General features: G+C 41.8%; 1 protein-coding gene across 3 annotated transcripts in view; it reads left to right on the plus strand.

Annotated features, from left to right (window-relative positions):
- The first annotated feature begins 765 nt into the window (after positions 1–765).
- The window catches only part of DIPK1A (divergent protein kinase domain 1A), a 114082-nt gene continuing 98775 nt past the window's right edge, over positions 766–16072 (plus strand). Inside the window, exon 1 of one of the 3 annotated variants that reach the window (XM_072754610.1) lies at positions 766–917. In XM_072754610.1, coding sequence (XP_072610711.1) covers positions 864–917 — 54 coding nt within the window. In that variant the 5' untranslated portion in view covers positions 766–863. Of the gene's footprint in view, positions 918–1460; positions 1545–16072 lie in introns of those variants that run through there. The other 2 variants (XM_072754611.1, XM_025996508.2) reach the window with 2 other exon arrangements.

Here is a 16072-nt window from a genome sequence, read left to right on the forward strand (position 1 = left end):
GGTTCCTGGGTGGGGCCAGAAAAACTCTTGAAGACGCTTGAAAACAAATACAAACTGAAAAAGTCTGCATTTTTAAAAAGTACATCCAAAAAGAAAAAGAAAAAAAAGTTGAAGGCCGTTACGGGGCGGGACGGCTTCGGGGGGCAGTGCGAGCTCAGCGGCGGGGAGCCCGGTCCGCGGTGGCTCCGCCGCGAGCGCAGAGGCCCCCGCCCGCCCCCCAGCGGCTGCAGGGGGCGCCCCCGGCCCCCGAGCCCCGCCGCCGCGCGAGGGGCGGGTCGAGCCAGGGGCCACGCCACGAACCTCGAGCGTCCCCGAAATTTCCCTGCAGCCTGCCCGGGACGCGTCCCGAGTGAAGGCGCTCAGTCCGCACCGGGGTTGGCGGGAGGCGCGGCGAGGGCGGCGAGGGCGGCGAGGTCCGCAGGGTCCGCAGGGTCCGCAGGGTCCGCGCCTCGCCCCGCGGAGCGCGCGCCAGCCGGCCCGCCGCGGCGCCCCCTGCCTCCTCCGCACGCCTCCCCTTTAAGCGCGAGGCGCAGCTGGATTTGTGTCGGCCGAGGCGAGGCGCGACTCCCCTTTATGGCGGAGTCGGCGGCAACGTCGCTGACAGCCGCGGCGGCGGCGGCGGCGGCGGGGCGAGCGGAGCAGGAGGCCGAGCCTCGGGCCGCCGGCCGCCGTCGCCGCAGCGGGGCCGGGGGGAGCGCGGCGCGCGGCGCGGCGGGGGCGGAGGAGTGGGCGGGCCCGGCGGGCTGGGGGCGGGGAGGAGGGGGAGGCGGGGGAGGAGGGGGAGGCGGGGGAGGCGGGGAGCCGGGCCGCCGGCGCTCGGGTCCGCCTCTGACTGCGGCGCGGCGGGGCGATGTGTGATTACCATGGCGAGGAGTCTCTGTCCGGGCGCCTGGCTCAGGAAACCCTGTTACCTCCAGGTAGGCCGGCGGCGAGCCCGCCGGGCGGCCCCCCTCGCCGCGCGGGACTCGCCCGCCTCCCCCCCCCCCCCCGCGGGTCGGCGCCCGCCCGACCCCCGCTGCCCCCTGCCGTCCGGCACCTGGCGGCGCGCCCTCCCCGGCCGCCCGGCTCCGGGGCCCGGGTCTCCCCGCCTGGACTCGCCCCGGCGCCCCTGGCGTCCCGCGAGCCCCGAGCGGTGCCCCGGGCGCGACCCCACGCCCCCGGGAGTTGAGGCTGGGCGGCCGGGGCTCGGACGTGCCGCCGGCTTCCCCGGGTCCGCTGCTCTCCTGCCCCTCCCCGGTGGGCCCCGCAGGTCGGCTCTTCAGGACTCTGTGTCTTCGCTCGGTGGTGGGAAAGGTGGTGTGTCATTCCACCATATTTCAGAAGATCGTGGCAATTTGTCACCTCGGTGTTTCCCCCCCAGATTCGCGGAGCAGCGACGTGTGCGTGCCTAGCGCTGAGCCCCTGGATTCGGTCCTCCCATCACGCCCGCGGTCTAAACGGGAGGCTGGGCTCAGGAGCCCGAGAAAGAGGCGGGTGGGGGTCTGCCTCCTGAAGGACGGGGGACGGTGCCTGGTGCCGAGCTCAAATACCCGAGCAATGCAAACGTAATTCTCAGTCATGTCATGTGTACCGCTCGCGTGTTCATCTTGCATGATTTCCCGTTCCACCCTCTGTGCCGCTGCCAGGCTGTGTCTTGGAGCCCTGCTGCTGCCTTCATGTAGTGTCGGTCACCAGGGGGACCCAGCCGGCGTCGTGAGCAGCCGAGCGCACAGCCATCACCCCGGTGCAAAGACAACTACAAATCAGTGCCTCGCGTGGGTCAGCAGCGTTGTCCGCATCCAGAGGACAGTACTCCCTTTACCCCTTATATTAAAAGGCGACGGTATTGATAGATTATTTTGGGGAGAGGAATTCATGCCCTGCTGGCGCTTTATAAATTATTCTAAAAGTTGAGAAGAAACCATCGAGGGGCAAATAAATCATTCTTGTTTGGAAATTGCCTATGTAAATGGTTACCCTGCATTGAATGATGTACTGCAAATTGGAAGCCTGATTTGACAACATATGATACAAAGAATATAGGAGTGAAAATTGAACGCCCTGAGTCCTTGGAGCAGCTCCAGCAGTAGTAATTATGCTGGAGTGACAGTGGAGTGAGGCAGTGTGGAATTCAACCCAGGCCAGACACCGCTTCATAACCCTTTATGTGAACAAGAAAAATCTTTCTAGGCTCTCTCCCCAAAATAAGTTTATTGGGATATTTAAATCTTGGGGTTTTTTTTTTTAACTAAAACTAGCCATTTTAATTTTTTAGATATTGTGGCCGACTTTATTTTAGATTTTGATTAGTCTCTAAATCTTCTCCATAAATGTGACAGGTTTTGGCACCATAGCTCAAGAGCTTTCAGATTGGCTGAATTAAGATTACTTTTACAAATAGTTATGCTTCCATTAATGGCAAACATTTGGCAATTCTGCCTTTCTGAATGTGCACATCATTATCTGTTACTAAATTAAGGGAAATTTGGATTTTTTAGCCATTTCAAAAGGATTTGGGGGCATAGTGATATTTTTTTAATTTCTTTTTTTTTATTGGAGTTCAATTTGCCAACATATATCATAACACCCAGTGCTCATCCCGCCAAGTGCCCCCCTCAGTGCCCATCACCCAGTCATCCCAACCCCCCACCCGCCTGCCATTCCACTACCCCTTGTTCGGTTCCCAGAGTTAGGTGTCTCTCATGTTCTGTCACCCTCACTGATATTTTCACTCATTTTCTCTCCTTTCCCCTTTATTCCCTTTCACTATTTTTTATATTCCCCGAATGAATGAGACCATATAATGTTTGTCCTTCTCCGATTGACTTACTTCACTCAGCATAATATGCTCCAGTTCCATCCACATCAAAGCAAATGGTCAGTGTTTGTCGTTTTTAATGGCTGAGGAATATTCCATTGTGTATATAGATCACATCTTCTTTATCCATTCATCTGTCGATGGACACCGAGGCTCCTTCCACAGTTTGGCTACTGTGGACATTGTTGCTATAAACATCGGGGTGCAGGCGTCCCCGGCGTTTCACTGCATCTGTATCTTTGGGGTAAATCCCCAGCAGTGCAATTGCTGGTTCCTAGGGCAGATCTATTTTTAACTCTTTGAGGAACCTCCACACAGTTTTCCAGAGTGGCTGCACCAGTTCACATTCCCACCAACAGTGCTGGAGGGTTCCCCTTTCTCCACATCCTCTCCAACATTTGTTGTTTCCTGTCTTGTTAATTTTCACCATTCTCACTACTGTGAGGTGGTATCTCGTGGTGGTTTTGATTTGTATTTCCCTATTGACATAGTGATATTTTAGTAGACTACTTCTACATAAAATAATGATTAAATAAAAACATTATGAATTTTAGTTTTATATTTGAATTAAATAAACTTAAAACTTGGGAACCCCGGGGGACTGGTGTCTTAATATCTTGGTATTAGTATTTATTCTCTTTATGAATTTTCTTGTTAGCTGATTCTCACTATACTGTTTCAGTTTAACCACATTAAAAAAAAAGGCCTTCACATTACTTAAGTGTCATATCTTTTTCTGTTTCCTGTTGTCTAAATGCCTCCTCACCTTCTGCTTTTTAGAATTCTTCTACTGCTAGGTGCTTCAACCTTGAAATTGTTTTGGGCAAAGTCAAAATACTTCCAACTGAGACTATTATACAGCTACTCAAGTTTCTCAGCTACTGAAGATTGAGTTAATACGTACAGTACTCCCTTTCCTCTTTTATTGTTTTATTTTTCCTGAGAATAAAATCATGTTCTTTTAGGAACAGCGTGAGGCCTGAGAACAGAGCTGAGCTTTGTTCATTTGTGCTTCTGGTTCATCATGACCTTGAAAAAGTTTCCTAACTTTTTAGTTCCATAGTTTCCATATCATAAAGTGGAGATTAGAGTTCTTAACTGAGTACATCACATGAGTATAGTGAGGACAAGCTAGATGAGGTTAAAGCTGCTTTGTGACGGTTTTACTACACTTTAAATAGAAAAGTGTGTGAATTTAAATGGCAAGTACATATAGGTAAATATGTTGAATTCCTTTATCCAAAGATTCCTGGATTTCTACTCCCCTTCTTATTTATTAGACATTTATTGATATTGACCTAGGTACAAAATGACTTATATTGAGTTTAGTCACTTCCTTAATATTTGCTGGAGGCCTGTCACATGCCAGTAACTTTGTGAGGTGATAGCAATTCTTTTGGAGCTAATCAAACATTGTGATCCTCATGGAGCTTAAAGTCCAGTTAGGGAGACAAACATTAAATAATCCCAGAAACAAGGCACCTGGATGGCTCAGTCAGTTAAGTGTCTGCCTTTTGCACAGGTCATGATCTCAGGGTACTGGGATCCAGCCCTGCATTAGGCTCTCTGCTCAGTGGGGAGCCTGCTTCTCCCTCTCTCCTGCTCCCCTCATTTGTGCTCTCTCTTTCAAATAAATAAAATCTTTAAGAAAAATCTCAGAATTGTGTAATGACAACAGTAAATGCTATGAATGAAAAGAGAAGCAGCAAAAGACTACCTGAAAGGAAGAAAACTGTTTCTTGCTCTTTTAAAATTATTTTACTATGGCAATTTTTATACAGACGTAAGGCAGAAAAGAATAATGAAGTCTCACCTACCTATCTACCTGCCCTGAAGAACTACCAGTATTTTATTTCATTTCGACCCCCATCATCCTCCTTCCAACTAAAATAGGGTTTTTTTATAATTAAAAAAAATTAATTCTAGTATAGTTAACATACAGTGTTATATTGGTTTCAGGTGTACAATTAGTGATTCAACACTTCCATACATTACTCAGTGCTCATCATAACTGTACTCTTAATCCCATCACCTATTTCACCCACCCCCACTCTACCTCCTCTCTGGTAACCATCAACTTGTTCTCTATAGTTAAGAGTCTGGTTTTTTGATAGTCTCTTTATTCTTTTGTTTGTTTTGTTTCTTAAATTCTACATATGGAATTTGTTTTTCTCTGGCCAACTTATTCTACTTAGTATTATACTCTCCAGCTCCATCCATTTTGTTGCAAATGGCAATATGTCATTCCTTTTTATGGCTGAATAATATTCTATTATATATCTATATACATATATATAATATATATGCCACTTCTTTATCCATTCATCTATTGATAGACTAGGCACTTGGACTGCTTTCATAATTTAGCTGTTGTAAACAATGTTGCGGTAAGCATAAGGGTGCACATATGTTTTTGAGTTAGTGTTTTCATAGTCTTTGGATAAATTCCCCAGGAGTGAAATTACTAGATGATAGGGTAATTCTATTTTTAATGTTTTTATTTAATAAAGTTTTATTTTTCAAAATGTACAGTTGGTAGGATCTGTTCATACATCTTCACCAGCAGCTATAGGGCATCTCCATCCTTAGTATTTCTTGTGTAAATTACTTGAGCTCTGTGCTCTGAAACCAGTTTAATAGATCATTTACTAAGGAGCTAAAGGTCTGCCCTGGCTAGGAACCTCAAATCTTCAGTCTTTCAGAGACAATAGCTGGAGTTATCAGTTTATAGTTGAGAACTTCCTTATGGAGTTTGTCGTATGTTGTCAGGTTATTGAGATTGTCCCAAACTTTGCCTTTGGATCATTTTTTTTTTTTTTTTTTTGGTCTTACCTCAGGTTTGTTCACTGAGTCTTTGTCTTTCTTGGATGACTGTGGCATCTTTTCTTGCTGTAGTCCTTGGGCAACATTGCAAAGCTCAGAGAACAGCAGCCACCCCTGCAAACTCACTAAGATGACAGACATTGAGATAAGAAGCTTTTTTACATTTTTTAAGGAATCTCCATTCAGCTTTCCGTAGTGGCTGTCGAAACCAGAGTTCACATTCCCACCAACAGTGCAAGAGGGTTCCTTTTTCTCTACATTCTTACCAATACTTGTTGCTTCTTGAGTTTTTTATTTTAGCCATTCTAACAGATGTGAGGTGATATCACATTGTGGTTTTGATTTGCATTTCCCTGATGATGAGTGATGTTGAGCATCTTTGCATGTATCTGTTGGCCATCTGTTTGTTTTTGGAAAAATGTCTGTTCATGGTTTTTGCCCATTTTTAGATTGGATTGTTTTTTGTTGTTGAGTTTTATGAGTTCTTTATGTATTTTCCTTTATTGGATATATCATTTGCAAATACCCATTCACTTTCAGTAGGTTGCCTTTTAGCTTCATGGATTGTTCCCTTTGCTGTGTAGAAGTTTTTATTTTGATATAATCCCAATAGTTCCTTTTTGCTTTTGTTTCTCTTGCCTTGGGAGACATATCTAGAAAAATATTGCTATAGCAGATGTCAGAGAAATTATTGCCTGTGCTCTTTTCTAGGATTTTTGTGGTTTCAGGTCTCATGTTTTGGTCCTTAATCTATTTTAAATTTATTTTTGTGTATGGTGTAAGAAAGTGGTTCAGTTTCATTCTTTTGCGTGTTGGTGTCCAGTTTTCCCAGCACCGTTTGTTAAAAGACTGTCTTTTTTCCATTGCCTCCTTTGTCAGATTAATTGACCATATAATCATGGGTTTATTTCTGAGCTCTCTGTTCTGTTTCATTAATTTATGTGTCTGCTTTTGTATCAGTACTATACTGTTTTGATTACTACAGATTCATACTGTATCTTGAAATCTGAGATTGTAATATCTACAGTTTTGTTCTTTTTCAAGATTACTTTGGCTATTCAGGATTTTATTGTGGCTCCATACAAATTTTAAGATTATTTGTTCTAGTTCTGTGAAAAAATGCTCTTGGTATTCTGTTAGGGATTGTATTCAATCTGTAAATTGTTTTGGGTAGTTTGGACAATTTAACAATATTTATTCTTCCAACCAACTATAGTACCTTGAAGCAAATCTCAGATATCACATCATTCCATCTAAGTACCTTATTATGCGTTCTAACAAATAAGGATATTTTTAGACATAATCACAATACAATTATGATACCTGACAATTTTGATAACAATTCCTTATTTTCCCTGCCTTCCTTGTGGATATGCATTACCCTGAGAGAACTGACTAAATTTGCTGTGGAGTGGGCTTACTGTGATTCAAGAGGGTCTCTCAGCAAAAATAAAACAAAACAAAAAAATACCACCTCACCAGCTTGTTCGTGCTGGAAATTCATCTAGGGAAACTAATTTTCATTTTGTATTTTGGGAGAATGTCTGAAAATAAATGTCTGGTTTAAGTAATATTTTCATGTAAATGTATTATTTTATTTAGAATGAAGTGCATTAGTTAACAGGTATTAAAGATCTTGTTTTGTTTGGGGGATGGGGATGGAGTTAAGAGTACAGAAGGAATTGGATTTCAGAGATGGAAGGGAGATAGGGAAGGTTGCAGAGACCAACTTTAAATAGTTATAATTTTATTGTTTATCTTCAACTGGGTGAAGTAAAAAACACAGATATGTCTTGAAGTGTTCAGGCCTCAGAGTTTGTAAGTTCCTTTCCCCCTACAATTTATAGTGAAAAAATTTTATTTTTTTATTTTTTTATTTTTTTATTTAAGATTTTATTTATTCATGAGAGACAGAGAGAGAGGCAGAGACACAGGCAGAGGGAGAAGCAGGCTCCATTCAGGGAGCCTGATGTGGGACCTGATCCCAGGACTCCGGGATCACGCCCTGAGTTGAAGGCAGACGCTCAACCACTGAGCCACTCAGGCGTCCCTATAGTGAAAAAATTTTAAACGGTTGACTTAATTATAAAGGACCTGCAATCCCAGTATTTTTATTGATCCAGATAACACTGTGGTAGTTGATAACACTTCTAGAGAACTAGAGCATTATGCAATTAATGATATATTTTCAGCTATAATATGGATTAAATAGGTATTTATGGGCTAATGTGGGGGCATAATCACTGTTTAAAGTTTTGTTTTGGGATGCTGGGGTGGCTCAGTCCATTAAGTGTCTGCCTTCGGCTCAGGTCATGATTTGGGGACTCTGAGATCCAGCCCTGCATCAGGTTCCCTGCTCAATGGGGAGCCTCCTTCTTCCTCTCCCTGCCCCTGCTTATGCTCTCTCTTGCACGCACGCTCTCTCTCTCTCTCAAATAAATAAATACAATCTTAAAAAAAAATAAAGCTTTGTTTATGTAGTGAAAGAGATTCTACGACTTGTGAAGAAAAACTGATGTGGCATATCCATATGTTAGAGTATTATTCAGCAGAAAAGAGGAATGAAGAACTGACACATATACAATAACATGAATGAACCTTGAAAATATTAGATACATGAAATAAGCCAGCCATAAAATACCACATATTATATAGTTCCATTTGTATGAAACACCCAGAAAAGGAAAATCTATAAAGACAGAAAATGGATTAGTTATTGCCTAAGGCTGAGAGGGTTGAGGGGAAATGGGTATGAGGTTTATTTTGGGGGTAATGGAAACATTCTAAAACTGAGACTGGTGATGGTTGCATTCTTTTTTTTTTTTTTAATTTTATTTATTTATTCATGGAGACACAGATAGAAAGGCAGAGACACAGGCTACATGCAGGAAGCCCGATGTGGGACTCAATCCTGGGACTCCAGGACCACGCCCTGGGCCAAAGGCAGGCGCCAAACTGCTGAGCCACCCAGGGATCCCTTGATGGTTGCATTCTATGAATATACTAAGAACCATCAAACTGTATACTTCAAATGAATAAAATGTATAGTTTGTGAATTATATATCTCAGTAAAGCTGTTTAAAAAAAAGAAAGAAAGAAAAGGGACTGAGTTTAATCCCATTGATGTGGTCCTTTTCTCTGCCCCTTGTTTCAGATTCCACCAATGCCGGCTTTTTGATGCAGGGAGTACTTCTTCCAGAGAAGTGGTGCAGGTGTACTGTTTGTGTGTGGGGCCCCTTTGTCAGCCAGGAGGGTTTGTGACCTGCCTGAAACAGATAGCTAACAAACATTTACCTAAGCAACAAGCTTCTCATGGCAAGGTATCATTCTCAGAGCATACTAACTTATAATTCCATCCTTTCCAGCTATTTTGTTGAAAACTTACCTGAGAAATAGTGCTTCCTGAACTGGCTAAATGCTGTGGCGCATTGAATAGAGTCCTGCATCTGAGATGGGAAACCATGGATGTATTAACCAGTTCAAGCCATTTTTAGGCAGTATTTTTCTTTTTCTTGCCATTATGATGATACTACTTGTGGCTCGGTGGGTGTGGCAACCCAGAATGACACCTGCATTTATCTGTTTTTAGCAGTATGTTTTCTACAAATTAGGATCTACTTTGTTTAGGGGTTGCTCAAGTCTGGGCGGAACTGATAACACAGTCCTATAATTCCTTGGTTTGAGTTTAGAATACCTTCTTCCTTCCCACTGTCATTAAGTCCTGGAAGAATGAAAGTGAAGACAATTTAGAGCAATTCTCTATATTTAGATTATACACATTTTCCATTCTAGTCATTCCGTCTGCATGCCCTGTTGCATTGACAAAGCTGCTGCAGTTCTACTGGAATTTGAAGTTTGAGATCAGTATTTCTAAAGATTTTTAAGCCCTTTAGATTGCAAAAGTTTCACATTTATTGAGGCATCTTTTAAAAAATTATTAGTTCCAGTAGGTGTTCAGTAGGGCTGTCAGGAAGGAGTGGATAGATAGCATGTTCTAATTAGGATGAGGGCACATGTTTAACATTTCTGATGCCAGGCTCTTTGGCATATATTAGTATTGTTTTTCAAACATGACTGCTGTAGATGGTTTGGTTCTTTATGACCTAGGGTGGTTATTTTGTGGGATTTAATGCCAGATGGGGTTACTGATCTGGATTAACTGGTAGTAAGTGATAATGTTGACAAATACGATACTTAAGAGTGTTGTGGCTTCTTGCCCATTTTCAGCCTCCAGGATTATTTTAAATCTAAAGATAATTAGAGCAGGTGATGGTTCCCTATTCCCCAAGGGCTATAAGTGGTATGGTTCTCATCATGTTTGTTAGACCTGCTGTTCTGAGCTAAATTTTTGCCTTTGCCTGAAACTAAATCTCTAAAACTATGATTAGCTTCCTGAGACCAGTGAGTGTATTGAGAGATTATGCATCCTATAATGTCTTAAATTCAAGCAAAAAATTATAATGTAGCCATTCATATTTCCATTAGTTGCTTTTTACCTCTGTTAGGAGCTCAGAGAAATGATGCATTTTCAGGCAGACAGCATCCTCACCATACTTTCAGGCTGTAGCATACATAGCAGTGTTAGTAATTGTTGGTTTCTCATTGCTGCCTTCCCAGTGCCACCCTGTTTTTTTCATTTTGATGGATTATAGAGTTGTTTTGTATTCTACTCTGTAGAAATTTCCTCCCTCCCTTTCTTTCCTTTTCTTTTCTTCTTTTTCTTTCTTTTCTTTCCATTCCTTCCTTCCTTCCTTCCTTCCTTCCTTCCTTCCTTCCTTCCTTCCTTCCTTCCTTCCTTTCTTCCACAGTTAGGTAGGTACATTTCAATGTTTTCATCTCTTCTTCTTCTTTTAAGATTTATTGTTTATTAGAAAGAGAGGGCATGCAGGTGGGGGAGAGGCAGAGGGAGAGGGAGAGAGTCACAAGAAGACTCTGGGCTGAGTGTGGAGCCCAACCTGGGGCTGGATCCCAGGACCCTGAGATCATGACCTGAGTAGAAACCAGGAGTTGGGTGCTCGACTGACTGCCACTCAGGTGCCCCATAATTTCATTTCTCAAAGTGCTTTGAAACAATATTATACCATTCTGTTAAATATCATATTTTTACATTATTTGGTTGAAAAGCTAAATGCCTCACATTTTTAACATATTTCTAGACATTCAAATATTTTGTGAATAATTTTTAAAAAAAATTTTAATCTACAAAGTATATAAACTTAGAAAAACTAGGATATTGTAGTATGAACATATTTGGGAAAAAAACCCAAAATATTAGTGGATGAATTTTTCTTTAGAAATAAGTAATTCTGGGCAGCCTGGGTGGCTCTGCGGTTTAGCGCCACCTTCAGCCTGGGGCATGATCCTGGAGACCCAGGATCGAGTCCCATGTCAGGCTCCCTGCATGGAGCCTGCTTCTCCCTCTGCCTGTGTCTCTGCCTCTCTTTCTCTCTGTGTCTCTCATGAATAAATAAATAAAATCTTTAAAAAAAAAGAAGTAAGTAATTCTTTTGGTGGGGGGAGTTGACTTAGTAGTTACTGAAATTAAATAATTTATCTTTTTTAGCTGTGATCATGGTACTGTGGTTATTTTTTCCTTTTGTTTTTTATTTTGAATCCAAACATATGACATAAAATATACCATCTGACCATTTTTAAGTATATGGTACATTGGTGTTAATATATATGCAAGTTGTTGGGGCACCTGGGTGGCTCAGTCGGTTAAGCATCTGCCTTCAGTTCAGGTCATGATCCCGGGGAATTAAGGCAGTTGGAGCTGGGCATGGGGCTCCCTGCCCAGCAGGGAGCTTGCTTCTCCCTCTTCTCCCCACTCATGCTCTCACTATCTCTGTTGCTATCTCTGCCTTTCTCTCAAAGAAATACCCCCCCCCACACACACACACACACTGTTGGCATCAGCTCTCTGGAACTTTTTCATCTTGCAAAATGAAACTCTGTATTTATTAAACAACAGCTCCTCATTTCCCCCTCCCTGCTAGTTTACTAACCTCATTGTACTTTCTGTTTCTATGAGTTTTGACGTCTTTAGGTAGCTCATATAAGTAGAACCATGCAGTGTTCGTTTTTTTTGTGACTGACTTATTTCACTTAGCATGATGTCCTCAAGATTCATCCATGTTGTAACATATGACAAAATTTACTTCTAAAGGATGAATAATATTCTCCTGTATGTGTATACCATGCTTTCTTTATCCATTCATCAGTCACTGGACCTTTAGGTTGCTTCCACCTCTTGGCGATTGTGACTAATGCTGCAGTGAATATGGGGATGCTAATATCTCTTTGAGATCCTGCTTGCAGTTATTTCAGATATATACCCAAAAGTGTGATTGCTCAATCATAGGGTAATTCTGTTTTTAACTTTTTGAGGAAAATCCATACTGTTTTATGTTGTGGCTGTACCATTTACATTCCCATCAGCAGTGCACATGGTCTCTATCTGCTTGCCAGTACTTGTTCTTTTCTGTTTTGTTTTTTTTTTTTTTTTTAATAGAGGCCAAACTAACAGGTGTGAGGCGCTATCTCACTGCGGGTTTGATTTGCATTTCCCTGGTGATGAGTGATATTGAGCATCTTTTTATGTGGTTGTTGGCCATTTTTATGTCTTCTTTGGAAAAGGTTTCTTCTTAATTTGTTGTTTCAGATTGGTAGTTTTTTCAACAGGATTATGGGTGAGTATAAACAGAGTTCCCCTTTCTGTTCTAAGAACTGAGTAATTATGTTTAAGGATATTCTTGCAAGAGAGATTTATAACATGCTAACAACTTCCTGAATTAATTACTACAGCCATTTCAGATATGCATGGTGTCAGAGTCACAGACTAATAGATCCTAGAGCTGGCACTACAAGTTTTACTGCCTGCCCTCAACTACTTGAAAATTAGAGCTTCTTGTTTATATTAAATTTAAAATATTGATCAACATGCCAACCTCTCTGTACCATTGATTAGATCTAGTTTTTGAATGAAAAGTGATAAAAGATTTTTGAGATAATGGGGATACTTGAAAATGGATATTATTGTATCATTGTTAAATTGTGGTATATAAGAGAGTATCCTTAGTTTTAGAAGGTACAAACTGAAATGTTTAGGGTAAAAAATACCATAATGTCTATAATTTACTTATAAATAGTTCAGGAAAATGTGTTCGTATATACATATATAGAGAGACCAGGGTGTCTTAACTGCAGCACTATTGACCTTTTGGGATAGATAATTGCTTGTCATGTGGGGCTCTGTTTTGTAGGGTGTTTAGCAGCATCTCTGGCCTCTGCCCACTAGATACCAGTAACACTCCCCAGTAGCAACAATCAAAATGTCTCCAGACATTGCCAAACGTCCTCTGGGATGCAAAATTTTTCCTAGTTGAGGACCACTGATAGAAGAAGAAAGCAGGAGAAGAGATATTTATGTATGTTTAGAGAGAACGAGAAAGCAGGCAAATGTAGGACAATGTTACCAATTGATGAATTTAGATATAAGAGTATTTTTTGCACTATTCTTTTAAATTCTCTAGACTTGGGCAGCCCTGGTGGCGCACCGGTTTGGCGCCGCCTGCAGCCTGGGGTGTGATCCTGGAGACCCAGGATCAAGTCCCCACATCGGGCTCCCTGCGTGGAGCCTGCTTCTCCCTCTGCCTGTGTCTCTGCCTCTCTCTCTGTGTGTCTATGAATAAATAAATAAAATCTTTAAAAAAATAAAAATATTATAAAAAATTCTCTACAGACTTAAAGATGTTCAAAATAAAACATTGAGGGAAAATACATTAGACTGAATTTCATAATAACTGAGTATTAGTGGAAAATGTGTGAATTCTGTCCAAAGTTACATTAAGGGTCAATAAAATGAGATTTGATAGAGCACATTTGACATCAGTAATTAAAGAAAGTATGTTAGTTTTTCCGGTGGTCCTAGAATATATTACCACAAATTTAGCAGCTTAGGCCAGCATCCATTTGTACCTTTATCTCACAGTTCTATAGGTTAGAAATCTGGGCAAGTGTTTGGCCAGGCTGGTTGTCTGCTCCAGGTTTCAAAGGTTGAAAATAAAGGTGTCACTAGGATTGGTTGACTTTCTGGAGCTCCGGGGATGAGTTGGCTTCTGGGCTTTTTCAAGTTGTAAGAATTCAGTCCCATACTTTTGTAGGACTGAGGTGTCTCTTTTCTTGCTGGCTGTTGGCTGGGGTGGTTTTCAGTTTCTAGAGGCCCCCTACATTGTCTAGTTCATGGCTCCCTTTCTCCATCTTCAAAGCCTGCAAGAGTGGTAGAGAGTCCTTTGCATGGTTCATATCTCTGATTTCCTCTCTGCCTCATCTGCTCTGCCTTTTTTCTCTTCTGCATTAAGAGTTCACATGATTACATTGAGTATAGTCAGATAACCCAGGATATTTATTTTAAAGTCCCCACTTTAAGGTTACTTGAGTAACCTTAATTCCAGCTGCAAAGTACCTTCATTGCAGTACCTAGATTAGTGTTTGATTCAATAATGGGGGTGGGAATCTTGGTAGACATCTTTAGCATTCTGCCTACCATAAAAAGAATATAATGGAATTCTGACAAAAAAAAATCAGTTATTTCCTGAAATGTTTTATTGGTGTCTCTCCCATTACTATTAGGTTGTTGTTGTCATAGAATCATGACAATTATAATCAACAATTAAAGTTGTCATAGAATCGATTTTATGAGAGTTGAATTTTTTAGTTTATTTATTTATTTTTTTTAGGAATCTCTACACCTGACATAGGACTTGAACTCCTGACACCAAGATCAAGAATTGTATACTCCTTTAACTGAGCTAGCTAGGCATCCCAAAAGATTTGTATTTATCATTCCAGAAACTACTATGGGAAGAATCATGGATATTTACTAAAGGAAGAAAATGCAAATAGCTGCTGAACATCACATGCAAAAATATTTGTTTTTACAATAGATAGGATTCTTAAAACTTTTGTACCTTTATACAAATGAAAGTAAGAGCACAAAAATTTCACGTTATGAACTCTTAAGAAAACTTTCTTAAAATGTAACTTATTTCTCTTTATTACTGTGATAAACTAAAGTCGTTCTTTACTGCTTAAAGCACTTTAAGCTTGGTTTTATTTTTAATGTGCCAAGTGACAACATTTTCAGGCACACCTGATCCAGTAGAACTCACTTTGTCTCCAGTGAAAGCAGAGCCTATTTATTACCCATACCTTGCCCTTTGTCCTGAGCATACACTCAGATTGTGCAAAATGATACAGTATAGTACACATGTGTTTACATGCATTCAGAAATATTCTGTAACCACTCTTAAGATATACTGAGCTCTGGTAGCATACATTCCCTTCTCTCTTGTATTCCTGTCTTTATCCTTACCACCACCACCATCTTATCACCATCATCGTATTTGAGGCCTTTGCCTACTCCCATGCCTTCCAGTCCATCAACCCTACCCCCATGCTTCCCTCCTTTCCCTACTCAGTCAGGAGACCATGATCTGTCATTTCAGCTGCTCATTTACCATCTGTTTGTTGCCCTGACCTTCCTTCATTCTTTCCTGAGACTCCTGCCCTCTCCTTTAATCTCTTCAGTCCTTTGCTCCCTGCTTTCCCCCAGGACTCCAGCCTTCTTCGGCTTCTCATTTTTGTAGTCTGTTGGTCATTGCAACTAATCACATGGCTTCCACTACAACCCAATATTCATTGGTCTCAGTCTTGTTTCACCAGCCCGAACCTCTCCCTCAGATCCTTTAGATGGCACTTCATGTTTAATGTGTCCTAACCTAAACTCCAGCCCCCTTAAAACTTGCTTCTTTCCCTGTTTCAGTTATTGATACTCTCCACTTACTCAAGAGCATTTCCCTGTTGGTCAGTAAGGATGAGTACCTTTTCATGTACCTATTGGCCATCATCTCCTGCTGATACCATGATTCTCTCCTTCTGTCTCATTAGGCCCACTATTACAGCCTTCAGAATGGCCTTCCTATCTCATTTACCACTTTTAGTTCCATCTTCCACATTGCTTCCAGAATAATCTTCCCCTAAATGTACATCTGACCTAGTCTCCCTCCCTCTCCCTGCTGGTGAAATCCTTTAGTGGCTTTCCCACCATCTTCAGGAGACTGCAGAGTTCTGAGCGTGGCCCTTCATTTCTGGTCCCTTTCTGTCTTGCTGTTTCATTCCTGCCACCACCAACTCATGCACCGTTTGCCCTAGCAATCCTGAAAAACTTCCAGCTTACCAACACACCATGCTCATGTGTCAGCCTGTCTACCTTCCTCCTACCCACCTTGTTCTCTCCTTTGCCCTAGAATGCCCTTCCCCCTTTTCCCTGCATTCCTCTCTACCTGGTTTATTCTCAGTTTTCTACTTGTACTTCAGGTTTCAACTCAAAGAGGAAGTGACCTTTAAAGAATCCCTCCCTCACACCCCACATAGTGTTAGTTTGCCTCTTCT

The sequence above is a fragment of the Vulpes vulpes genome, chromosome 3, assembly GCF_048418805.1.
Source record: "Vulpes vulpes isolate BD-2025 chromosome 3, VulVul3, whole genome shotgun sequence".
In the NCBI taxonomy this organism is placed as follows: domain Eukaryota; kingdom Metazoa; phylum Chordata; class Mammalia; order Carnivora; family Canidae; genus Vulpes; species Vulpes vulpes.